This window comes from Eucalyptus grandis, chromosome 8, assembly GCF_016545825.1.
Source record: "Eucalyptus grandis isolate ANBG69807.140 chromosome 8, ASM1654582v1, whole genome shotgun sequence".
Lineage (NCBI taxonomy): Eukaryota > Viridiplantae > Streptophyta > Magnoliopsida > Myrtales > Myrtaceae > Eucalyptus > Eucalyptus grandis.
Window position 1 is genome coordinate 61,826,683 of NC_052619.1, and position 27,993 is coordinate 61,854,675.

Below are 27,993 nucleotides of genomic sequence, written 5' to 3' on the forward strand. Positions count from 1 at the left end.
TTTGGAGAAGGAGAGAGTGAACTTGACTCTTGCTTGCTATTATAAGCCTATGAACATCAAAGTGAATCTTCCATGAAATCTTTGTGGTTGTACAGAACTGCACTTTTTGTTGTTTGCTTAAGTCATAGCACCTACACAGTGCCTACATATATTCAGTTCCTTGGTAGTCTCTTGAAGGTTTGAACAGAGAGGTTCACCTATTGTAGGACAGCATACTTGCTGCGACTGACCTGGTCTTCTCTGGTTCTAAGTGTAGATCCCTTCATTGGTGTTAGAGTCATGGTTCCATTTATAACTTGGTTAGTTCCATGTGCTTAGATGGTGAATCCAGTGCTGAGAAAATTTTCACATCATCATGGTTGACTCTGAAACTCTCAATGCACTTGTTACTCTTACATCATTCCCATCTTCTTCTTCTCTCTCAAAAGTGTCAAATGTTTCTAAGATTGACTATTTTTATAAGGTCTCTCTTAGTGATGACACAAATATTTCTAAAACCCAACTTCCTCTTATGAACTCATAATATGCTTTTACTAAATCCTCTTCATCATTTCCCCCCATCCGTTTTAGGAGACATATTATCTGCCAAACTCCCAAAGAAGTGAAAGAGTACGTGCAATCCTCCAAGATCAGCATTCTATTCTAGCCACTAACAAGGAATATTTTGTTATTCTCCGGATCTCTCCAAAATTTCCCAAACAGTGGTTCCAACAAAGATATTCTCATATCCATTATGGAGTTGTCCGTCTCACACTTACTTTTCACGATTGAAAAGACTTATTAGTTGTGGCTAGAATGGCTCTATTGGATACTCGGTTTCTGGAGTACTAGCATATTTGTATTGGCATTGTTCAAGTCATTCTGCCTTATATTCAAATTTTAATGTTGTCCTTTCAGACTCTCAGTTGCTTTCCTTTTTAAGGTTTAAATTTAGCTTAGTGGAGCACCCCGGACTGTTGATTCCATTGTGGCAACACTGCATTATCAGATGGTTTATCGAGTATAGAATCACACCCTTGATCTAAATTTCCAAAATGGAAATAAAGATGCCTTGTTCATCTTTATGCAAAATGACCGGGCATCCTGCATCCATGTTCCGAGGCAAATTTTTAAAGAAAAGTTGGAGGAGACTTGGATTACCAACTATAAAAAGCTGTACGAGAACAATAAGTCTTTCCAATCTTCAAATTCTGAATTTGTGAGGAAAAAGGATGGCATTGTTGCCATCAAATGCAACAAAGAAAAGGAAGAAAACCCTTCTATCTTCCAAACTTTGTTTATGATTGAACCTTACGATCAAGAATCAATCTCTTTATTTAAAAATATTAAAAATTAAAAATTTTAAAAAATTAAAAAAATTTTAAAAGGGGGGAGTCAGATCCAAAGAAGCTTGTTAAATACTTCTAGAGTAATGGAAATCATGTCCATTACTATAAAGACCGATATGGTAATTGTTTTTGGGATCCTTTCTGTAAGTGCTCTTACTATATAAATTCTATTGATGAAATGGACTCGACTACAAGGTCCAGGCGAAAATCCAAAAAATCAAAGGATTGTGTATATCAAAGGTATTTGAACGGAGACCCTTTATTGATACCCTTGGTGAAAGTGATAAGCTCCAATTCATGATTTTTTATGCTCCATCTCCACCACCAGTATACACATCATCACCTCAAGTTCGACCAGCTTTACCACCTACACCACCTCCTCACATTCTCACAAAAAAACCAGCCATTTCCTCATTCTATAAGCCAATTCTAAAGTGGGCAAAAAAACATTCATATCCACTAGAACTCCCTAATAAGACACCATCCAATCAAGAAAAGCATAAGCAGGATAATCACTCTATTTTCATGTTCCATGATGCAGACTTTCCTCCTCTTGGTCGAGAAGGCTCTAAGCTTTCTTTCCTTATTACTTAAGAATTTGTTGATCCACATGGAAGGTATCGTCACGTTCCAAAAATACCAGCACTAACTGATGTAGATGAACATGGAAGACAAAAAACAACTCCTCTTGTTGAAGTTGTTCTAACTTGACTATGATGAAAATTTCAATCCAATGGCCAATATTATGATTGTATGTGTTCAACTAAATCTTGCTACCCTTAAGCCATGGAAGTTTTGGTAGATGGATGTGTCAAATGCTTTCCTACACGAAAAGAGATGCTACTTGGGAGCTCAAGAAGGAGGCAAGACAAGAATATCCTCGTTTGAAGGTCAAGTTGAGTTCAAATTTCGAGGACGAAATTTTTGTAAGGATAGTAGATTGTGATATTGGCCATCGGTGGGAACTAGTGAGAGAGAGAGAGAGAGAGAGAGAGAGAGAGAGAGAGAGAGAACAAAACAAAAGAAAGGTTGAAAAGTCAAAAAAGAAAAAAAAGAGAGAGAGAGAAGAAAAAGAAAAAACAGGAAGAGATAAAAAGGGAAAGAGAGCCCACGTTCAGGCAAAAGTTTGGGTAAAAGGAAAGAATGGAGAAGAAGAAGAAGAAGAAGAAGAAGAAAGAGGAGAGAGGGTTTTGTACGTTCATGCCGTGGGCGCCTCACCAAGCTTATTCACAATGCTTGATAAGTGTTTGTGCCCCTCATTTTTCCAATCAGAGTAGTTTAGGACTTAGGGCTTTAAATTCGGAATTATTGAAGATTTGGGTGGCGAAATTTGTTTTTTGAGTTGTTAATCTGCGCACGCGTGTGTATATATATACATACATACATAAATAATAGTTTTGAATGTTGTGGAGCGGTGGGATTTTACGGATCTCAATTTGAACTTATGGTTTGTTTGAGACAAAAATTTTGAGATTTCCCGCGAATGATAAACAGTGTGTGCCTAGCAAATCCGGGGCCATATTTAGTCAGCTTTTGGTTTGATTTTGGAGCAATCGAGTTAGGGTCCTTATAGTATGTTGAAAAAGCTTTTTATTGATTATAAGAACATTTGGAACGGAGTTTGGTGGAGAAAGTTATAACGTGACCAAGTTTCGTGCTCAAATTTCACATTGCGGATATCTTGAATAATCACTTTGGATATGTGATCTTTTTTAGCACATAGGTGTTGTTTTATGCATAATTTAGTTGAGCTGTTAGTTAATATAGCGTTTTACTTGGTTTTGATGCTATTTCTCGCCTATATGATAAGAATGTGAGTTCATCAATTCGAGTGAGGCTTGTTGTTTGGTTTGAGGCACATCCAGGTAAGTAGTGCTATCTCTTCTGAAAATGTATAACCTCATATTTTCAAAATGATAAAGATTTCATATGTTATGAGTTATGAATAAGTATGTTTGTTGCATAAAATTTGGATCGGACATTTACTATGTTTTGATATTTGTGAATGGTGTGAGAATTTTCGGTGAAAATATATATTCTATTTGATGAACGAAGTTGAGAAATATCATATATTTGGGATTAGTGAAACTTTTATACGAAAAGCTTGACTTTAAGAACCACCACCCGCGGTGGTTGTGATGGTTTCACGCTTTCTCCCCCACCATGGGGGGAGGGGTTCAAAACCCCGCGTCCCCATTGTGTGCGACTCACCCGTGGCTGGGTCTCTGGTGGTGGCCTAGTTCGCCCCGGGTTTACCCCGCCAGCTGCTGGCTGTTCGGGGGTTCTCGGGTCATAAAAAAAAAAAAAGAGCTTGACTTTGAGATGATTTATGGAACGTTATATGGATATTGATTTGTGAAATGCTTTTTGTCATGCATGTGATTTGATTCAGTTTGTAAAACCAGTTTATGAGATGAGTCCTGAAATGATTTGAGAAATATTTTATGAAAAGTATTTCTGGCGGGTGAGTTGAGTTGCTAAAGATTATGGTTAATTTGTTAAATGTATTATGATATATGAAATGATTTTTAGGTTTGGCTTTGTGGATGTGGTGGATTGATATTGATACTCAATATCGTTGTGAACTCAGTGAGGAGATTGTGGGTATGCGCATACTGGTTTAGGATATCATTATGGGTTGCCACTGACTAATAATATATGGAGACATTGCCAAGGAGGAATCTTGGTTACTTTCTCATCAGATGTTATGTCATGACCATGGTTTACTATTGAGCAACATATTGATCAATAGAGTGGATCATTGACATGTGATATAAGTTTGGTTAATGGAGTGGACCATTAACATGTGATTTGAGTTTAGTTGATGGAATAGACTATTGTTTGATTTGGGATTAGTTGCTGGAATGGATCATCGACATGTAGTTTCATATAGGATGGATCAATGGATTAAATTATTGATGTGTGGCATGAGATTAATCAATAGAATGAACTATTGGCATGTGAACTAATGAGATTGATCAATGGAGTTGACCATTGATATTTGTTTTGATATTATTGTGAAATGAATGTTTTTGTATAAATATAGCTATTTTGAAGTATATATAACTTATTTTCTTATTATTTGTTTGTTATATTCTGAATTTAGGTTAGAAGAGTTGTGGTTTTGGGGAGTAACTATGCATAATGGATACTCGATTCACTTAGAAGAGATGCACTAGTTAGTGAGCTGTGATTGCACATCTTTTTGTTTTCTAATCTTTTTTAAGTTTTTCAACTAGCGATGAATAATATGAGAGCGATAGCGATGAGGGGACTTTTGGATTTTTGAGAGCTTTGAGACTGCATCCTTTGGATAGAAGAACGGCCGTGTCATCCTCCATTCGTGATAGTTTTGGGGTGTGACACAATTATCAAAGTATATTTGAATAGAACCATACATAGAGCGATAAATTCTCCTTTACATGAAATTGTGGCATTTGAACCTTGACAATTGGATGGGGTTGTCAAAATTATTTTGGTCTTGTGTATTTCAATTTAGAGTGATTGGCCTTTGTCTTGGCAAAATATAGATATTTGTGAACACATTTGTGTAATCTATTTTTTGGAAAATGCAATATATTCTTTGAGTGCTAACCATATGAATATCGATGAATATTTATTTTTCGTTATTTAGATGGTTAGCCCTCTCTGAAGTAACCCAAAGAAGACAATTTGTATTTTCCTAAGGCAACAAGCGAGGAAAACGCAGAACCATATTAGTCAATGGGTATATCATGGAATTAGATTCTTTGAATATTTCCTCAGATCGAGAAGGAATATGTGTCTTTGTAGGGCAAAGAAATGTAGGTTGGGTATAGTTGTACCACCACTATTGATAAAGGATAAACCGTTGATATCTAGGAGTAGGGGAGCATAAATGACTCTTGCTTGCTATTATAATTACAAATAGCTATCTCCATAAGGCAATCACAAAACATCATTTGTGCATATCGCTCTTACAAACACGTAACACTCTTTTTCTCTTATCTATTTCTCCCAATTTCTCAACATGAAGCTCGCTTAGTGTGTTTCCTCATTTCTTTCTAACTCAATCGGGTATTACATAACCAACGTAATGGTTGGCACAATAAATCAAAATTTTTCGTACACCCTTACTTTGTGAACATCCTCTGTGTGTTCCACACACACACACACATATATGAGGGAATGAGGGGTAAGTGTAATGAAAGTTTTACTATCACGAAATTACAATTGAATCCTAAAACTTTCAAAAAATCCAATTAAGTTCTAAAACTTATCATAAAACTACAGTCGAGCACTAAAACTTTAAAAAAATGCAATCAAGTCCTAAAATTTATCACGAAAGTATACTTGAGTTCAAGAACTTTCAAAAAATACATTTAATGGAAGGACTTGATTGTATTAATTTCACAAGTTTTAGGACTTAATTGTACTTTTGGAAATTTTAGAATTCAATTGCATTTTTTGAAAGTTTTAGGACTCAATTGCAGTTATTACTATATATAACAATAATTGTGCCTATGATCTGAGGTACCTCGGAATGGGAAGTAAGGGGCAATATGGCTTGGACAGCTTTATCTCTCGGGACAGTAATAGATTCATTAGAGGATTCCCCAAAGCTGAGTTCGTTTTGCGACTTAGACAACTACAACTTTGGACCGGACAAGCTCAGAGCAAACAACACCATATGTGGAATATTGGGCTTGGGCTCTGGGAGGAGGACCATCCTTACCCAATCCGCCTGTGAGATAAAGAAAGAGTATCGTACAGCTTGCCTTCATGGAATGCCCATTGTGGCACACATTACTCAACTTTGGGGACGATGCGCAAGTAGGCAGCCGTTCAACTGTTTAGACGACATTATTGCAAAAAATCTACGCTTTTTGAATTTCTAATGTAAGCAAGTCCATGGGTATGAGCATCAATGGAAAATGCCTAAATATATCCTGTAGCTTTCTGAATGAGACCGGACTGCACAGCGTGGGTTTGTCTTCAATTCAGGAAGTCATCGCGGTATTCATGTTCAAACCGCCTATAATGCCGTGAAAGAAGAAATAACTTAATGTTTCTTGAGAAAATACTCTTGGCACCCTAAGCCTACTCAACCGGGCAAACTGGACCTGCCCTGTGAAGTGCCTCGTGAGAATTATACATATCCAACTATGAAGTACCAATAGAAGCCGATCTTTCCTTGCCAGGCATAATGGGTTCCGAATCTCATGATGGGGGTTTGCTTGATGCTCATGCCCATGTACGACGGAGGAGTGAATCTACTTGGAGCATTTCAACATGCAAATTATCAGTACTTATTTGACTGTTGAGCATTAAGGACTTCTTTTGTACAGAAGTGTGTAAATCCAATATAGAAGAAAAGGCGAAACTATTAAAAAAAGGGGGGAGAAGAAACCTACATGTCCTGCATGTAGCTGTTTTCCTTTATTAATAAGCGATTTAATAAATTAAACTTTGGGAAGTTCGTTTATCGAGATCCATTGATGTGAAAATGGATTATGTTTGGGCTTTAGGAACAAAGCGTTGAGGGAATTCTTCACAATTCAGCAGCAAGTGACCACCTTATGGCAGTAGCTTAGCCGACCAATTGAGTAATTTTGAATTTGAACACACACGCACACACACACATAATACATAAGGATAAATTATTGATAATTTGGAATAGGAGACTATAAATTTCACTATTGCTTGCTATTATTTTAGCACTCTTCCTTGAAGGAAATTGTTAATATCCTGTGACCATCTAAGTGAATCTATTATGAAATCTTTGTGGTTGTACATAACCGCACTTTCCACTAGGGGTGAGCATGGTCCGGGTTGGTCCGGGCCACCCCTTAACCCTAGGACCAACCCGTACGGTGTCGGTCCTCAATTTTAGGACCGAGGACCGACCCTATTGAGCCTAGGACCAAGGACCCGGACCGACCCAATGAGTTCGGTCCGGTTCTAGGGTCAACCCGAGACCGATCGATAATTTTTTTCGTCTTGTTTTTTATACTCCCTAAAAAAGCAAACTTACAAATTCAATTTACACACCCATCCACAATATGGCATTGTGTAACTAAACTATAACTACCAATACATATTCATCAAATTTAAGATGACACAATAATAGAAATTTCATACCTGCTAGCGCTCATCGAGATATGGGACAAGATAGGGTCCACAATGCGGCGAGCGGGATGTTGTTACTTTTGATTTTGGCAAATTGAAGAACAAAAAAGACAGAATGGAAGAGAACGTACTTTGGGGAAGGAAGCTGTGAGGAGATTTACGGCGTAAACTTCGCGCCATTTTGGATGTCGCGAGTTCGTGACTATGAGGAGTCCTTGGTCCTCACGGTGAGGAACGTACTCTGGACTGTGGAGGAGGAGGCCATGAAGACCTTTATGGTGTAAACTTCATGCCTTTTGGAATTTGATGCCTTCTGTTCGTGACTGTGAGCTTGAGGAGTCAACAGACTTTAACATAATTTTACATAAGGTTTTTTTCTTTTGAACAGACATTTTACTTAGATTTGAATATGTAAAAGAATTATAAATAATATAATATAACATAAATTTTACTTAGGTTTGAATATATAAAAGAATTATAAATAATATAATATAATAATATACGGGGTTGGTCCAAGGTTGGACCAACCAAAAACTCTCAGGACCGAGGACCAACCCGCACGAGTGTTGGTCCTGGAATTTCAGGACCAAGGACCGACCCGGTCCCCTTGGGAACCGGACCCGGGACCGACAGGGTTGGGCCGATCCAGTCGACCTAGACCGCTGCTCACCCCTACTTTCCACTGTTTGCTTAAGTCATGGCATGCATGAATTCAATTCCTCAGCCACATAACTGTTGATACTTAAAGTCAAAGAGAAAATAATGACAAAGTGTTTATAGTAGCTCAACTCCAATTAAGGTTGTATCATATGTATTTATATGAGCAATCGGTTACACTTTCGGTGCAAATAGAAACATAATTAAATAAATGCCCTATAAAACATATAAATTACAAATTAATAATAACCACACAACAAATTCATTTCACTTAGAACCTTTGGGCTTTTTTCGCTAATGTGCCCTAAATGCAATGCATGTGCCACAATTTAGATTCTTGAATAAATGCATGTGATCTCTTTATGGCAAAATTCGTCATTATCTCCTTTTGGAGCTCATATAGGTCACCATATTTAATTCCTCTTATTATTAAAGTGCTAGTATGAACACCTAAAGGGGAGTGATTATGTGTGAAGACAATTTTTCGCAAAGAACAGAAGAAATATTTTACTTTTGAAACTAAATCTGAAGAACAATAGACTTTGAGCGAGTTCAGACTTTAATAGTTAAATAGAACTACGAACAAAATAAATGAGTTCGAGGAAGAGAATAAGAACATAGAATTTATAGTGGTTCGGCTTAGATCAAGCTTACGTCCACTCTCCCATGCTAACAACCTTCTAGCTAGATTCCATTATGCGATTAACAAGAGATTATAATTTTGAGTGCAAATACTCAGTGGTAGATAACACTATCTCACTAAGTCACTATTTTGGTATTTCACTCACGATCACAAACGTTTAAGCTCACTAAAGACAAGTGTATGATCAAAGTTTACTCAGACTTTTGAATTATAAATTCTACACTTTGTCTCTTACTTGTTCATCAGTCCTTGGTCTCCTTAAATACTCATTTACTTCCAAACTAGTCGTTGGACAGTATCTAGAGGATCGTCTTCCAATCTACCCATTGGACAGATTTGTATCTAGAAGATTTGATAGCTGTTGAGTGATAGAAGTAGAATCCCAAATTGATTCTGATCGCTCATATAAACAGAATCTTGGTTTCCATAAGTAGAGCTTCTTCGTATAGAAATTTCTTGTTTTCAATATACAATCGTCAATTAATTAGATTGAGTAAATCAAATTTATCTTGATATGAAATCCAAATTAGATCACTAGCTGTTATATGTTTGGGGGTTGTGTTACATTTTGTCAAGTTGTTTCGTTCTGAATCTGTTACGTTCTGAACTTATTGATGTTCTTTAGAAGTCTTAACCTCTTGGGGGAAGTAACTTTGTAAAGTCTAGAACGGGTTTAGACTCTTCAAGTTGAGTCTGTTCTGGACCTTGTCACGTTATGGATTTATGTCTCGTTCTGGATATAAAGTCTGAGAGTGTTTCGTCTGAAGTAAAGTCTGAATGTCTTCCGTCTGAAATAGAGTCTGCAAGTGTTTAAGTCTTCATTCGTTCATTATGGAACTTGTCAGAGTGGACAGACTTTTGATGCAAGATAGACTTTACAATCTAGACGTAAGTCTGAACATATTTAGCCTTAAGGTCCGGACACAGTCTGAATAAGTTCAGTTTCAGCATATAGTCTATTTTCTGGTTCTTTCAAGTATAAAATTTGATAATATCATTTACATGTTCCATCATCTGCATAATATATTACTCAACCATTAAACATGTTAGTAAACATTTGATTTATTTTGTCATATTCAAAACATCATAAGGGATTTCCCTAACGATCTCTCATTTTTTAATGATAACAAAACAATCTCTAAATATGCAGCCGTGTAATCATGCTTTTAAAGATATTAATAAATCAAGGCAATCTTAAAGAATAATTTAATTCAAAATAAAATATAGCAGAAGATAGCAAATAGATTGAGCATAATTATATATAGAAAAATAATCGCAGCTCAATATTATGCAATAAATAATATCAACACATATGCATATTTATGTTCTCTCCCCCTTTTTTGTCATAATCAAAAAGTGATAAATAGTATCACGTAGAGAATATAAAATGATAACAAATATCTTGCATGAAACACAATTAAAAAAAAATCAGCTTTTTCAAAATAAGTCGAATATTAAAGATATGCAATATAGCTCACTTCAATCATATATATCAGTAAATATCCAATAAAAATCACATATGCATTATAAAATTCACTTACCCTTTTGTCATAATAAAATGATAATATCAATAAAATATTTGTTAATGACAAAAGATAATAAAAGATACACTAACCGGATTTTTATAACTTAACAAGTTCTGTCGCATTTACCTTTTCCTTCCTTCCATAATAATCAAGATTATGATTAATTCAAAAGATTTTTCCATAATTGATCAATACTCCCCCTCAATTTGTTGCCTTTTTGAGGTGATAACGATTCTTTCCTTTCTTTGAAATCACTTTCTCTCCCTTTCGTATGACACATAAGGGATTTCCTCAATAATTTGCAAAAACTTTGCACAAGGAAGAGAATCTTTGAGCCTCCAGAAAATAATATAGAATCTCCATAATTTTCAGATCGAGCTTTCCAAAATCTATATGGAAGATTCTTTTGCTACCTGCAAATTCTTGTATAACAGATTACCATTCTTGCAAAAATATCATGTAATACCTTCATCTCATTTGCGGATCAAACTTGCTAGATATAAGATATCTTCTAAAAAGATAGCAAGAATATCCATGAATATGCAATAATATTTTTCAAGATCAAAGAGATTTCCTTAAGCATAAATCTCAAAAATATATTATTGATGCATTTCGCAAAAAGAAAGTAGATATTTCTATCACGTGCCAAATCAAGTAAAAACTTGCAATGTCTTATATTTATGACAAAAGATATTTGCAATGTAAATAATATATAATTCATAGGCAATCATCTAAAAATCATGATAAATGTATGTAGAGATTTGCAAGACAAGATAAAAATAATATTCTCTTACCCAAGGTATATGTTTGCAATATACCATTGATTGAAAAAAAAATCATTACCAATCTTCGCATGAGATACCTTTTTGATTGCGCCTACATAAACTCGCAATCATTCTTCCCTTATAGAATTTCCTGCAATGCACTCATTTCCTTTTTGGTATCCATCAATTTGGTTCCTTTCATTTCATTAGAGCAAAATAGAAAATCTTCATAAATAATAGAATATTCTTTCTAAACTCATCATAACATGTTATTTAAGAAAATAATATTATGCACAATAATATCTTGAAAAAGAAATTTTCACTTGGTCATAGCAGATAAAATCATAGGGAATAAAATCCTTGAGTATCTAAGAATATCTTACATAATAAGTTAATATCTCGTAAAACAGATTTCTACTATGCAAAATATGATAAAATCTGATAGCATAAAATCAAACCAAATAAATTCAATTGTCTCTAAACAAGATATCTAAAATAATCACACGATTCTTTCTTCAATAAAAAAATCATAGAATATGGTCATTATAAAGTCCAACTCAAATTGAAAAAAATGTATTCCTCACCAAATTTTCTTTCTTCTCTTCCTTTATTTCTTGCAAAAACAACTAATCTTTTCATTGGTACCCAAATTCTTTTGGGTTCATGAGAGTTAGTAGAGTATGTTATTTTTATCCAATCTTTCTTAATATGTCTCAAGACTTTAAGATATTCTTTCTCAAAGTGTTCTGAATTTCACAATTTGAACACTTGAGGGCATTCGACCAATAAGTTTTGTAAAGATTCTTTGAAAATACTTCTTGTACGCAAGTCTAGGAGGTTTTTGTCTAAGTCTCTCATTAACTTTAAGAAAATCTATTAGAGAATCACTTTCCTTATTAAAACCAAGTCCCGACTTATTATAGTAAGGTACTTGTACGGAAATGATATACTCTAATATTTTTGAACCCTTTCGAAAATTTTGTCGAAATATTTGAAAATTCTTTCTTTAAAGAATCATTTTCTTTTACAAGTAAATCTCGACTTTCTTTTGTTTTTTCCTCACCGGTAAGTGTCTTTGAACCTGTTGAGGACGAATGAGAAGCACATCGAGGTTTTCTAACAGCTTGCCGGCTTCAAAAGCACTTGCAAATTGATGGATAAATCAACTAAACGATGCGTCGTTTAGGTAGTGTGTAATAGATTTACTTATATAATTCATTTTTCTCTCCGTCAATGTCACCGCGTCCGCTCTTCAAATATTTTAGTTGGATGAAGAGTCGCTTTTCAATTAAAGTCAACTGCATTTTTCTAAAGTTTATTCGAGAAACATGTAATGCAATCTCATAATTTTAGATCAGATTCAATGTCATTTCCTGCATTTTCATACGTTCTGACTTCATCTATCTATGGCACGCACAGCCAAATAATTAGAAATTTTATATTAAAGAAATAACGTCATTCAATTTATAAAGATTCCATGAACCATAGTGGCAAATATAATTTCAATTATCTTATGGAAAATCTTATTTTCTTTTGGAAATACACATGTGGAAGAGGGAAGGGGAATCCGGAAGTCAACCGACCTGCGCATGCCTTCTTCAGATGCTATCATACTAATAACCATTGATCATGCTCACCAAATTGAGAAAATATTAAATAATATGACCAGGCAGACATACATCGAGCTCATATGTCTAACCTAATTAGGCTTTGTAGTACCATTTCTTACTTGATTGGGAATGAGGTTGTGGTGTACGATGTCAATTGTTATGAAGATCTCTATTATCATAACCTCGTAGATCTCATGATATGAAATATGAGAGAGAGAGACCGGAGAGATTTGAACTCAGTTGCAATTGCACCCTTATCATGAAAGATTCTTGTGGAAACTAGAGATGAGCATGATTCAGATAAGTGAGTCCCACCTTGGAATTCTGAATGTTTAAATTCATTCACTTTAATTGCTGCAAAAATCAAATGATTGAACCATAAAATATAAATGATAAACAATAAATTAAACATCAAATTTACGTGGTTCAATTAACACGATCTACATTTACAAGGTGAGCAACACAAATTTCATTACAAATAAGACAATAAAATGGAGATTACAACTATATTCGAGTCTCTTAAACACTTTTGGTGTTTCCCAATTCTAGGTACATTCAATAACTCACAAAATGTTTAGCCTAATAATTCTCCACAAATCTCACAACAAGATCAATTGGGCTCAACAATTTTGGGTTGCTTTAGGGTGTCATTCACAAGAAGTTGCCCTCATGGCGAAGATGCTTCTCATATATAGATAATAGTTGGATCCAAAATAGGATTTTTTTTTTTTTTTTTTTTGGAGTCTTACTCCAACTACATTCCACTTAATTAGGAAATCTATTCAATCATGACACATACTTAGTTTAGGAAGGTTTCCTTTTTATGCTCAAACTGGAAGCATTTTTCCAACATTAACCACGATAGGATCTCAATGTTCTCTTGTTACTCGGTTTTGACAAAGTTGATGCCTTCGCCAAGCATAGATTTGTCCTTTACCTTGACGAATGGGCCAATCAATGTGCCCTTAGCTGATAGGGAAGGTATGACATGAACATGGCATTCTATCAAAACCCAACCGGTGTGTGTTCGGCAATTCTTGTTCGATTGATAGTCCAGACTATCGGTCTTAATTCTAGTTGATGTCTCTCATTTACTGTTACTTTGTTTAGGCCCTCTTTGATAATAAGATCTTTTCTTTGATGGAAAAACATTTATTAACAATTCTTGAGATATGCTCCCACAGATTATTATCCTTAATATCATCTCATTTTCTTTATTCTACTTAATCTCATTTCATTTTCTGTACTCAACATTTCATGATTTTTGAATTCTCACAAGAAGTTGATAATCTGCTCTCTAGAGATTTTTCTAAGATGAAAGGCCAAATCTTAATTCAGTCAGATGACCAATCCAAACTTGATATGACTTGCATGTGTGGAGATCAAACTTTCTAAACAGTTTCTAGGGTGGTGAAAAAATCTGACTTGACGAAAAATTTCTAAAGCCGCATTGATAAGGGAATTCTAGATCAACTGGCCCCTTACACTAATCTGTCAGCACTAGGGGTGTCAGCCTAGAGCTTCACCAGGAAAAATGGAAAACTCTCTCTCCTCTGCACGACCTTCCGATTAATCACAATCGCTAACAAAAAACCAGACTCAGCTAAATTTCAAACAATGGTTTCCCTCTCAAAGTACTTTTCTTTCTTTCTCTCTCTCTCTCCCTCGACACCCCTTCCAATTTTCTTGTTGCTGCATTGTATTCCACGTTAGTTTTCACTCACTATTTATTTGCTTCAGTTCTTGATGTAGAACAACATATAAATACTTTTATAAAAACATTTGAGTGTCATAAGAGCGGGCGATCTCACAAATCAAAGAGGTTGATGTGATTTTCAAGATTACAAATGAATTACAATATTTGATTTACGCGTTTTCCTTGATTTCCGAGACATCACAGATTTCAGACACATTTTACAAATTTTATAGTTATGTTTTGATAACTTTCCATTTTTATCAATATCTTTTCATTTATGCGACTTGTGGGAGGTGGGTCCCCTGTGGATTGCCTCAATTTACACCACTGGCTGCTAGTTGTACGGCGGTTCTCGAGTCACCAAAAATAATTTTTTTTATTTTATTTTGTTATTATATTTTGGTTATTTAGTTATTTTCTAAATAACAACCTCTTTATAAATAGGCGCTTAAGATATTATAATATGCATTTCTTTATTCAAAATAAACACTATCTTTTAGAATTTTTTACAAACATAACTTTCCTTGGGTTTGTTCTGTCCACCAGATAACCCCAAATTTCTAGAATTGTACATTCTAGATAATATTAAAATACCATTTTGCTTTGAGGGGGCACTTCAAGTTTCAATCTTCCATTTTCCTTTTGAATGTTCTCTCGGTGCTTATTTTAGGCCAAGAATGAAATGTGACTCCTTTTGGTTAAGAGTGTTCCGACGAACCTTCTGACTAAACTCCCAAGGCCCCTCAGTGACTTAATAGGACTCTTGATCTCTTTTCCAAGTGGAGATCAAACTTTTGGAAAAGGGAAGAAGAGGGTGCAATCTTTGTATCACTGCGATGACATCATCAGTTACCTTCCGGGTGTCGCCTTATTTGGTGTTGAATTCACGATTCAGGCCTCGGTGTATAGTGCAAGCGAGCAGTTCAGTTGCTGGAGACTCAACAGTGCCATCATCTCCTGAATTGGCTGCGTTGAATGGAGCTCCTCCTGTTGAGGGGAGAGAGAAAATTGGTCCTTTGACTGGGAGAAAGGGATATGCAGTTTCGAAGGATGCGGTAGGGAAGAAGAAGGTGGAGAAAGAAGCAAAAAGTACTGTTGCTTTGGAAAGCTTGAAGGTGTTGTGGGATGATGCTTATGGAACGAAGAGTGTGAAGGACTATCTTGACTGCGCAAGGGATATGATCAGGCCTGATGGAGGTCCGCCACGTTGGTTTTGCCCTGTTGAGTGTGGACATCCTTTGAATGATTCTCCAGTTCTTCTTTTTCTACCAGGTAATGCCCGGTTTCTCGCCTGATTGGGAAATTTACTGTAGGGGTATAAGGAGATTACTGGAATTCTTGTTTTGACAATATGCTTGTAGCTTTTACGAAGTGAATATAATGTACTCGTGCATTAATTGATACCCAGGAGCTATATTCTATAGGAGCCTAATTTTGTGGATCTCAAGTAAAATATGCCAATATTTTAAAACGCTATTACTGCTTCCTACAGAAATTGATGGCACTGGATGGGGCCTCATCTTGCACCATAAAGCACTAGGAAGGTGAGTTTGCATGTTCCAGCATTTTGGGTTCGAATTGTGTTACGAGGGAAAGTATTGATGCATGAGAAGCCTGTTTGTTTCCATGATTATGTTTGTGCATATGATTAAGCATCTTAATGCAGATGCCTTAAAACTGCAGGGCTTTTGAAGTTCGATGCTTGCATATCCCTGTTTATGATGTGACTCCATTTGAAGGTATCTCCCTTTCAAAGCCTTTTAGTTGCTGCTGATGCTGATAGCAACTGAGGGTGAAGTGGAATGTTTTTGAAAGGTGTCTAAACATGCAAAGGGCAGTGGTGCATTCATGTCATTTTACAATCATCCTTTTCACTCCATTTAGTCCCATATGCGTGGATATTGTTCTTATCTGTTGCTTCCAGCTATATTCAATACTAGATCCCTGCCATTCCTTCTCAAATTCTTGATGTTATTATGGGTTCACAAGCCTTTTAAAGGGTGAAGATTTTCTTCTTAATACTCAACTGATGTTATAAGAATTGAAATGGCATGCAACACTAACTGAGGACTTGACAAAGAGCTTTTGTGATCTGTTGTATTTATGCTTGTTAGGTCTGGTGAAATTCGTTGAGAAAACCATTAAAGCTGAGTATGCCTCATCTCCACATAAACCTATTTATCTTGTTGGGGATTCCTTCGGAGGATGCCTTGCACTTGCTGTGGCAGCTTGTAATCCTTCCATCGACTTGGTTGTCTTATTAGTTAATCCAGGTGAGTTTTCAGATTGGCCAGCAAATCATGAATTGGGTATACTCTTCTGGATTACAAGGCTTCTTTGAGACTCTGAGGAAGTCTGTTCTTTTCTCGGTCATGTTAGCTACATCATTTGGCCGTTCACAGCTGCAGCCACTGTTCCCGTTATTGGAAGCTATGTCTGACAATCTTCATTTCACGCTCCCCTATCTTATAAGCTTTTTTGTGGGTATGAAGTCCTACTTTCAAGTCTTTTTGTAAAATGATATGTCACAATGCTCTGAGTTTTCCATAGTAAGATTTGATTTCTTTCTGAATCAGGTGACCCGGTAAAGATTGCAACAGCCAATATTGATAATATGCTTCCCCCGAGAATGGCACTTGAACAGTTGTCTGTCAACCTCACTTCTTTGCTGCCTCGTCTCTCAGTGGGTGGCGTTTTCTCTGCCGGCATTGGCTTATTTTCTTTTCTCGTTTGACTTTATTGCTCAAAACTTTACAATAGATATATAGCAGGCCTTCTATTAGGCTTCTATGCTAAACCTTTTCTATGTTTTTGTCCTTTGCTGGGCTGTTTCTTGATTATCTCGAGACCGAATAATCAATTCCCCGTTTCAGGGTTTGGCTGACATAATAACCAAGGAAACTCTTCTTTGGAAATTGAAGTTACTTAAATCAGCTGCCTCTTACACTAATTCTCGTCTTCATGCTGTCAAAGCCGAAGTGCTTCTACTAGCCAGGTTTTTGCTCCTCAACTGTTTGTCAAGATGATGCCATGTCTGTCAGATTGGTGTAGCAAATTGTTTTTCTTAGGCTTTCATTTTATTTGGTTGCTCCTATATATATATATATGCAGCCATTGCCAATATTTTTTTCACTACTTCTCATGAGTCATAGGATGGGTTTTGGTGAAATTGTCATTCTGACTCTTTCTCAACGGCTAAAGGAAAATAGCTGCCTAATTCTCAGTTTATAGATATGAATATACACACTCATGTGAAGTACTTCTACTTTAGTAATCAGGGATATGTCCTTTGGCAATATGTAATGGCACTGGCATTCGTTTGAATTGGTTTCGCTTTGTAGCAGGGGTAGCAGCCATATCCCTTTTTCTTTACGTGAATAGTTTTGAAGTTTCTTTCGGCACAATAGCATATATTCCATGCATAAGCATCTAAACATACATGTATATAGTTATTGATAAATGCATCATGCATGCACGCACATGGTATGTGCTTACTAATTGGGAGTTGTTTTTTCACTAAAGAGACAATGATGTATCTGATTTAAGCATAGTTAAAAGTTAGTTGCATTTTCTCAGAGGCTTCTATTGATTCAGTGGCAAAGATAACATGCTTCCTAGTCGGGATGAAGCCCAAAGGCTTATGACATCATTGAAGAACTGCAGAGGTCGTCACTTCAAAGACAATGGACATGCACTTCTAATGGTAGGTGAAATCTATGTTATTTTAATGTCGCAAAGTTCGAGGAGTTGGTGTCTTCCGATGCCGTGTCTTGTTTAATAGAGGCTAGAGCTAAAAGAGCTTTTTACGAATATAGCTCAATTTAAAATATAGTTTGGCGCTTATATTGAGATATCCTTATGATAGGGTTCAACGGTGCTTGGATAGTAAAAGTTAACACTACAACTTTTTTCTAAGATGGAAACATGTTTAATCAAGTTAAGTGGGTATTGTCCATCAGCCTCTCTTATTTAATCACCTAATTTCGAGTTAGTCGTATCATAGAATTGAACTGATTGTACTCAAATTATTTACTATTTCTAGTGCTGCTTGAGCTATTTTGAGACTTTGAGTCGCAATAAACCAAATTGACTACGGCACTTATAAGTCCAAACTCCAAGGGCACGTGGTATCATCCACATCCAATGGTCTACTTAGATATAGGGGTGAATATGATTCTATTGTAGAATCATGAATCAGAGGACCGGACCGGTTTCTAACGGTATAGTTCCAAAGTATGCAGAGTAAGTTCTAGGTTCATAAAATTGAGAAAGCTATCTTGAAACTGTCCAGCATTGTTGTCCGAAGTCACCAGCCATTACTCGCCGTTCGCCAGCCACCGTCGGAGCCAGCCAAGACCGCTGGAGCCACCGCCGGTCGTTGCTTGAGCAGCTGCGAGCCCCCTCTCCGCCTCGTTTCGCGCGACCAGCCACCGGCACATCCTCCTCCGAGCTTGGGAGAGCTGGAAGTTCCAGCCCTAGCCGACCTTTTGAGGAGCTGCCGAAGCTCTTTCCGACCTTAGATTTGTTGGTCGGCCCGTGTGTTTCTTCGCTCACCGTTCAAAAACGATTCCGGTGAGTTTATCTTACTAAATCTTGATTAGAGGGGTTAATGATGCCCTTAGTGTGTTTAGCTTAGGTTGATTGAGGTTAGGTGATTAGATTAGTTTATTTAGTTGTTGATTAGATTAATGTATTTAATTGTTAAAGTATGTTAGTTTAAAGTTAGGTAGGTTTATTTTAATATAAGCTTTGATGTGACTTAAAGGAATTTATTTCTGATTTAAATAAATATTTCGAAATTATTGAATTATTTAATAATATCTTATATTTAGAAAATTATTAAAATATTATTATTTAAAAATAAAAATAAAATATTTTGACCTCAATTACTCGAATTTCGTGCCGTTGTCGCCGTGGTATTTAGAATTTGGATTTGGATGAGTGGATAATGCAAATTGAATGCTGATTGTGAAAAATAGAATTTATTCAAAAATTTTGCCGGGTTTGGCACCGAAATTGGATTTTTAAGGATTAATATTGTAATTGAAGTATGCCAGTGAAATGTAAAGTATCCAAGGACGCATGAATTATCGGCTGCTGAAAGATCATCACAAGAGGGCTAAGCCACTAGGACCTTTATTCTGTTGAAACCAATCAGCGACGGGCTCGGGGTAGAGGCTAGGCCAACTAGACCCATGCTCCTTTGGGAATGCCATTGACGTGGTGACAAAGCTGCGCTCCAAAGGGGGGAGGCGATGCTTAGCATTAATGTCGCAGATTAGCTGAACCGCGAGTTGGCTATGGTGGTGTGGCAAACAATAACATTGGAACGCCAGGATTTGAATTATGTGAAATTGATTGTGTTCTAATGGGTTAAGTTATTAATACTACATGTGATTAAATGATATGAATCAGACTAACTGGCAGAAGGAAATAAGATGAGGTGGTCTTCCGTGCTGCATGGCTAGACTATTCTTGGGCGTATTTTCTTTCTAATAGGGCTTAGAGGATGCTGAACTTCACACAATGTTCATCCCAGGGAAAATAGGTCGTAGATGGTAGAACCTCCAGAGAAAAATGGCATCCTAGTGCACATTGTCAAGCAGGTGCATAGTTTTTCTAACCCTGGGAGCCATTGGCTCGTAGGGTTCGAGGATGTCGTAGGGGGCTTTTTGATGGTTTTAGGATTGGTCCACTCAACAGTTTTGATATTCCCTGCGTTTAAGTGCATTCGGGGTTGTCGGACCCGCCTAAATGTGGAAGATGGGATCGATGAACGAGTCCGACTAGTAGTCATAGGGCTGTTCTCTTTTTGGTGGACCAACACGTGAACAATCCGCCATGGTCTTTGATGTAAATGCGTTTTTGAATTGATTCCCATAAGTGTTTGCTGTGGGTTTCTTGATACTGCTAGTAATCACCTTGGGACTCGCCATGACCATCGCGGGCTGTTCATTCGGTTCAGGGGTGCGCATGTCACGCCCGAACCCTAAGACACGTGAACAATCCGCCATGGTCATGTAAAATGCGACATCAAGAAACTCCATTCCCTCAAGAAACAAAACTTACGGAATAGGACAGCAGGAAAAATCAATTCAAAAACAAACCAACATACTTGCATATATAATCATTCTAGAGTTTACATACACTAACAAGATTAGAGACTATATGCACCAAAAATGGGTCGAGTTCATGTGCATAAAAATGGTCGGGCCTACACAATATGGATCGGTCCACCAAAAGAGGAACAGCCCTATGACTACTAGTCGACTCTTTGTCGATTCCACATCTCGATCGCACCGGGTCCAGAGACGATGGGTTGTCCACCTACCCATCAGGAAGGTCAGCTACACCTTCACCCAAAATAGCATCCACTACAGCAAGTGGAATATCAAAACTATCGAGTGGACCAATCCTAAAGCCATTAGCCCCAAAACAGAACCATGCCTTAAACCTATGCGGTACCCTAACATCCTCGATCTCTTGAATCCATATGGTGGTCCTGATCAGCTTGTAGACCCAATGGCTCTCAAGGTTAGGAAAATTGTGCACCCGCTCAACAATGTGCACTAGGATGCCATTTTTCTCCCGAGGTCCTACCATCTACGACCCTGTAATATATTCCCACAACTGGGTGAGACATTGTCTCAGCAAGTTCACCATTCCTAAACCCATATTAGAAAGAAAATACGCCCAAGAGTGGTCTAGCCACGCAACACAAAAGACTTATCTCGTCTTATTTTCTTCCTGCAGGTTAGTACAGTTCATATCACTTAATCACAAGTAATAATAACTTAACCCATTGGAACACAATCAATTCACAATCATAGCGAACGTTCTAATTATTATTCACTGCCACACATCGGCATAGCCAACTCAAGGTTCGGCTATCTACCGGCATTAATGCTGTGCACGCTTCCCCTTGGAGCGCGACTTCATCACCGCGTCGATGGCATTCCCGAAGGAGCATGGGTCCAAACTTGGCCTAGCCTCATCATGCGACTCCGAGCCATGTCACTCTGTTGATGGCGTTTCTAAAGGAATAAAGGTCCAGTTGGCTTAGCCACTACTACGGTCGAGTCTTTCAACCAGCACACGACAATTCAATACTGATCCTTGGATACTTTACATTTCACTCGCATACTTCAATTACAATATTAATCCTTAAAAATCCAATTTCAGTGCTAAACCCGACACTTTGGATTTTTTGAATAAAATCTCTATTTTTCATAATCAACACTCAATTTGCATTATCCGCTCATCAAATCCAAATTCTAAATACACAACAACGATCAACATGAAATTCTGAGCAATTGAGGTCAAAATAATTTTTTTGATTTTTTTAAATAATAATATTTTAATAATTTTCGAAATATAGTGTATTATTAAATAATCAAAGAATTTCTCAAACATTTATTTAAATTAGAAATAAATTCCTTTAAGTCACATGAAGGCTTATATTAAAATAGACCTACTTAACTTTAAACTAAATATACTTTAACTTAATTAAATACCTTAATCTAATCAACAACTAAATAAACTAATCTAATCACCTAATCTCAATCAACCTAAGCTAAACACACTTAAGGCATCATTAACCCTCTAATCAATATTTAGTGAGATAAACTCATCGGAATTGCTTTCCAACGAGTCTCCGGCAAAGAGCATGATAAGGCCGACGACAAATCTACACGGAGCAACACCAAAAGGAGGTCGGGAAGAACCCGAAAACGCTCCTCAAAGATCCGACTAGGGCTGGAACTTCCAGCTATTGTCCAAGCTCGAAGGAGGGTGCATCAGTGGTTGGTTGGGTGCGGAAACTGCAGAGAGGGGCTGCGGTAGCTTGGGCAACGACCGGTGGTCTTGGCTGGCTTTGACGGTGGCTGGCGAACGGTGAGCAATGGCTGGTGACCGGATGATGATGTTGGATGGAGGACGAAGGCGGAGCAGCTTGCACGCGGGACAACGCGCACGCGGTCGAGCGGCGACGGCGAACGGCAAGCAGCGACGAGCGAGCGAGCGAGCGAAGGGTGGTCGGGCTGGCTTGGTCTAGTTGCTCTCTCTCCCTTTCTCCCCCCAATTTCGAATTCCAAGGCCAAATGAAGAAGATAATAGAGACAAGGGGGAAGTGACATCCCACCTTTTTGGGATTTGATCTCAACCCTCCACTTGTAATCTTCTCTTTCCTTTGTCCCAACTACCATGACCTAGGATCCACTATCTCAATTCTCCACAATAACCTTTAATAGGTCCAATTTCATTTTCCGCTGTGATATGGAGTCTTATACATTAAATTCTCCAATTCTAATCAATTCTCTTCCAAATGAGTACAATTAAAGTCCATAAATTAATCCAATGACACCACACTTCAATTCACATCTTCACTTGTCCATAGAACTAACTTAAGTCCCATAAGCACGACCAAGGGTGGGCCTACTAATTTCTCAAGCCAAATTAGCCATTCCTTGATTAATTTGCTGAAAAACTCTGATTGCATGAGCCCATCTATGCAAGCTTTTAGAAATTTTCGACTTGTGGTCGATTAATTCAAGTCACAATGTACATCTTTGACACATTAGCGACTTTCGGTTGTTGGGGTAATCTCAAGATTTCAAATACGAACATATGGTACCCAATTGACAAAAGAGTCGATCCAGTGCCGATCGACAAGAATTGTGCGATCTAGTGGAATCACCCACACTTGATCACATGCCTCTGTCGAGTCGACATATTTCTGATCTCTAATCGATTTTTAATTGTGCCATAATGATCCTTGCAGATTAGGTCGGTCGAAGGTCTAGTTAAATTCTCGAGTCTAATGCATTAGAATCTTTTTGATAGACTAGTTTTGGAAAGAACTATCTGCCAACGAAATGCCCGTCTCAATTGATTGAAAATAGAAGATGTCACAAAACTTGGAATAAGTCTTTATGTTTTTCTTATTTTATGTCCTCGCGCAATCTTGTGATATTCGATGGTGTTGATGATGAGCATAAAATTTGGAATTATTAGTTTGAGTCTTCATTTCCGCCATATCCATGATTGAAACTTATTTTGTTAATATTTTATATTCTTCATATGTCTAAATATAAGTTGTGGTCAGTGAATTATAATGACAAATAATAGTCATTACAAATAATAATTCATTGCAATCATTCAATTAAAAATATATTTAAAACCTGTGTAGATCTTGAAACTTATGGCATTGTATGTCCCAGATTCCAAAATATGCAGGGTGATTTCTAAGTTCTAAATTTGGGAACTTGTTCCACGGATAGGTTCTATATTTCAAGTGAAAACAAAATTGACCTTGAAGCTGCTCACCCTTAGTTAGAAAATAGCAAGTAGATCATCATCGTGTAATACTTGTGGCTGATGATGGATCGTAGTCTTAGCTCCTTGGGAAATTTGGAACATAGGAAAGTTAAATTTCCTGTTGATTATGTGCAAAACACAAATGCGATCTTGCAATTTCGTGAAATCTACAGTCTCTCTCACAGTTCTATTTATATATTTGTGAATGCATCTCATGATGAAACTGCATGGCTCTTCAAAATATCACCCCCTGCTCGTAAAGTTAGCATCGAGTTTCAGGAGATTTTGTCTGTAAATATCTCTTCATGGCGCTCCCTGTCTATCCACCAGTAATTAGACCGAGATTGCAGGAAGATGGAATTAGTTTGCTGAGCGTCATCAAAGGTACCCACACATACCGTCGAACGAAGAGGCATGATTACGTCTTGGATTTCCTGCCTCCTAGCATGTCAGAATACAAACTATTTTTCAATCAAATAGCGGGGTAATTCTCCAAACAAAGACTTCTGCTTGTCTTTTCTTGCTCTTTCCTGATTGGAATAGAATGAGATTTCTCTGAATGGAAACTAATAGAGAGAAGAACACTAGAGATGCCTTAATTTATGTACGACACTCACTTCAATACCATAATTTTTCACCGGCTTATTTAAGTGTCACTTTAAAAAAAAACAATAAGTTAAATGTCAACTTCGAATTGAGTCATCGAAAGTCTGACGTGGTAATATATTATTCATTTCTCAATCCTACGTGGTTTGTCGGTGTGTCCAATCAACATATAATTTCTAAATAAGGTCATGTAGTAAGTTAAAAAGTGATCACTTTCGTGCTAGTCATTATAAAAAAATAATCACTTCATTGTTAATCGTTGTTAAAAAAGTAATCATATTAGTATCAATCTTAATGAAAAAGATATCACTTTAGTGCTAAGAAAACCCCTAAACGACGTTGTATAACAACTTAATAAGTAATCACTTCAGTGTCAAAACATACCACTTTAGATAAAAAAATTAATTATAAAACCACATAATTTCTCTAATCGGAATTTTTTGTTGGAGGCATTGAAATGATCTTTTTTCTCCTATTTTGGCACTTAAGTAAGCTAGGGACAAATTGTTGCATTAAAGTGAGCACCATACACAAGTTAAGGCACTTATGGTGTTCCTCTCCTGAAGCTAATATATCTTCTACATTTGTTTGAAGAACTAAATTATTCAGCAAATGTTTCAAACCAGACGATTGGGTTGTCAAGTCTTTGCTATCTGATTATTTGCTACTTCACTTTCTATTTCGTTTGCTACATCTCATTCGATTTTTTTCTGCTGCATTAGTGCATGACTTTGATTTCATCACCAGCTGAAGCCTGAAATCTCAGGGTAAAGCCATTCTCGTCCTGTGATTTGCAAAAGAAACACGTCGTTGACACCCAAAGTTCTCAACTTAAATGTCATTTGTTTATATGATCTCTTATTACCAACTCTAACACCATCAGTGGCCGCCTCGGGCCCAGCACAAACATGGATGGCCACACTCATTCCACAAACGCTGATTTTACATGCTGATTCATTGATTGCAACCAGTCAGTTTTAGTCTGATGCTGTGGTTGGATAAATGCAGAGGATTTCGCGATGTATCTGGTTCGGTACTATTCTCAACATTGGAAGATGGGAAGATAGTTAGAGGCCTTTCAGGGGTTCCTTCTGAAGGACCGGTGTTGTTGGTCGGTAATCACATGTTGATGGGACTCGAGGTTTTTTCTCTTGTTGAAGAATTCTTGAGAGAGAAGAACGTTGCTGTGCGTGGGGTGGCTCACCCAATGTTGTTCTCTAGTAGAATGGAAAATCTATCTTCTGAATTTGGTCTCGTTGATTGGATGAAAGCATTCGGAGCAGTTCCTGTGTCGGGAAGCATCCTCTTCAAATTGTTTTCGACCAAATCTCACGTTCTACTTTATCCAGGTGGTGCACGCGAGGCTCTTCATCGTAAGGTGTGTACGTACATTACTTTCAGTTCAGTTAGTTCTCTTCTGCAGTGTAACTACCGTATTTGCTCTCGTTTTCATCCAAATGGTCCTAATAAATAATGTAATCGTACGAGAAATCTAGCTGGAAAATAACTTTTCAAATAGAAGTACTATGTCTCGAAGCTTTTAGGTAAGAAGGATCTTCCGCAACATAAGTTCTATGAGTGAAGATGTAAAGCCATGTGGGGAAGGAGAATTCAAAATGGCGGCCGTGCAGTGTTGGTGGTAGCAATGTCGGATTCCGTGGCCAATTAGCTCAGATGTTGGTGGTGGTGGTGGCAACAGTCGAGCTGATACTGTTGTCGGGGTGGATAAGAAGCTAAGCGAGTCTTGAGGGATGATGATATTTGCAGGGTTAAGTACGCATTTTCTAGTTAAGGGCGTTAAACGCCCATCGACAGTTCCTTTTCGGAGACAAAAATTCTTAGTCGTACATTATATAAAGTACTTGAGAGCACGAGCAATTTGGGCCGGCCATTGCCTCTTAGATTATTCGTTATCCAAGGTCTCACATGTATTGATTAGAGTTACTCGTTATCACTTCCAAGCTTTTTTGTGCATCTTTTCAATGAAGTAATACCTTGAAATGTTAACCTCAGCGCTGTCCTGTTCCATTTGCAGGGTGAAGAATACAAGTTATTCTGGCCAGAACAACCAGAATTTGTTAGAATGGCTGCACGGTTTGGTGCCACAATTATACCATTTGGAGCCGTGGGAGAGGATGATATGGCAGAAGTAAGATCTCTCTATTTCTGCATTAAAGTTCGTATTTAGCATGATCCTCTGCAAAGATTGGGAATTCAAAACTTGCATAGCACTTTATCTATTCTTGTGGCATTCGTGACTATTGCCCATTGCGCTCTTTTGGTTGTACCTTCGTCGGAGTTCGAGTGTGCTTTCGATATTTTCACCTAATTTAGTTAATCACACACATGGTTGTATAAATTAGGCTGAATCAAATACGTTTTGATGCATTTTTTGCGTGAACTTTTGCATTGACCATTGCTGTCTATTATTTTAAGTTAAACGAGTCACAAAGCGAGTTTAAAAATTAAAATGAATTTGCTCGTTTATATGATGTACTTCAGAATTCTATTTTGATAATGATGTGCTTATTACTTTGAACGGGCAGTTGGTACTTGATTACGATGATTTCATGAAGATTCCAATTGTCAATGACTACATCAGAGACATGAATCGACAAACTCCACGAGTGAGGTAGCTCCCTACTCACGATTGATCGAAAGATTTTGTATATAGATTTTATATGGATAACCTTTTAAATCAGAAAATCATTTAGCATGTTCTGACCTTTTTTTTTTTATCTTTTTTATGTTGACATGAACTATGTCCTGCTTTAGGGAGGGTCAGAGCGGTGAGGTTGCAAATGAACAAAGTTTTCTTCCAGGGATTTTGCCAAGGATGCCTGGCCGCTTGTACTATCTGTTTGGGAAGCCCATAGAGACAAGGGGTAGATATGAATCACTGAAGGATCGAGAACATGCAAACGAGTTGTACTTGAAAGTGAAATCAGGTGTCGAAAGCTGCATTCGCTTATTTGCTCAAGAAGCGAGAGGAGGACCCCTATCGAAGTATATTTGATAGAGCCATATATAGAGCATTAAATTCTCCTTTACATGAAATTCCAGCATTTGAGCCTTGATAATTCATGATGATTGCTGAAACTGTTTTGACCTTATTTATTTCGTTTTAGAGTAACCGGCCTTTGTCTCAGCCAAACATAGACATTTATAAATACATTTTAGTATATCTATTTTCCAGTGAAAATGATATACATTTTGTCGAGATTTAGATGGTTTAGCGCTTTTTGGAATAATCTAAAGAAGATAATCTGTATTATCCTAAAGCAATGAGCGAGGAAAATGGGAAAGCATTTTAGTCAATGGGTATCATATTCCTTGAAATTATGGGTTTAGGTTGAACACAGTTAGGCCAGCCCTTTCCTCTATGCTCACATCTCCCTCTTTCATCCCGTCCGGCAACTTTGGATTCATTTGGTAACGCTTATTTTTCGGGGAACAATTTCTTTTCAAAAATAGTCTTTTTCTATTTCTATTCTCCAAAATAAATTCTCAATAAAAGAACGTGTTTAGTAACTATATAAAATTTCTATTCTTGGAATGAAAAAAAAAAAAAATAGAATGCATTTGATACGATTCATAAAATTTTTTGTAATGTAGAATTTCTTTTAATTTTTTTTTATTTTTTCTTACCACCATCAACCGTCGCCACCCCTCATTAACCCCGGCCATTGATGACCGCCACGGCCGACTCCGCTGGTGTCGCTGGTGTCGGCCTCAATCGA

General features: G+C 37.1%; 1 protein-coding gene across 1 annotated transcript; it reads left to right on the forward strand.

The window, feature by feature from the left end:
• Positions 1 to 15,092: 15,092 nt before the first annotated feature.
• On the forward strand, positions 15,093 to 27,396 carry LOC104415485 (acyltransferase-like protein At1g54570, chloroplastic). The gene is given in 14 exon segments (XM_010026786.3): positions 15,093 to 15,604; positions 15,825 to 15,876; positions 16,016 to 16,071; positions 16,447 to 16,605; positions 16,712 to 16,816; positions 16,909 to 17,015; positions 17,206 to 17,327; positions 17,927 to 18,035; positions 23,998 to 24,131; positions 25,262 to 25,631; positions 26,289 to 26,402; positions 26,800 to 26,885; positions 27,029 to 27,206; positions 27,208 to 27,396. Coding segments are annotated over 14 exon segments (2,151 nt in total). The 5' UTR covers positions 15,093 to 15,168; the 3' UTR covers positions 27,331 to 27,396.
• Positions 27,397 to 27,993: the final 597 nt, after the last annotated feature.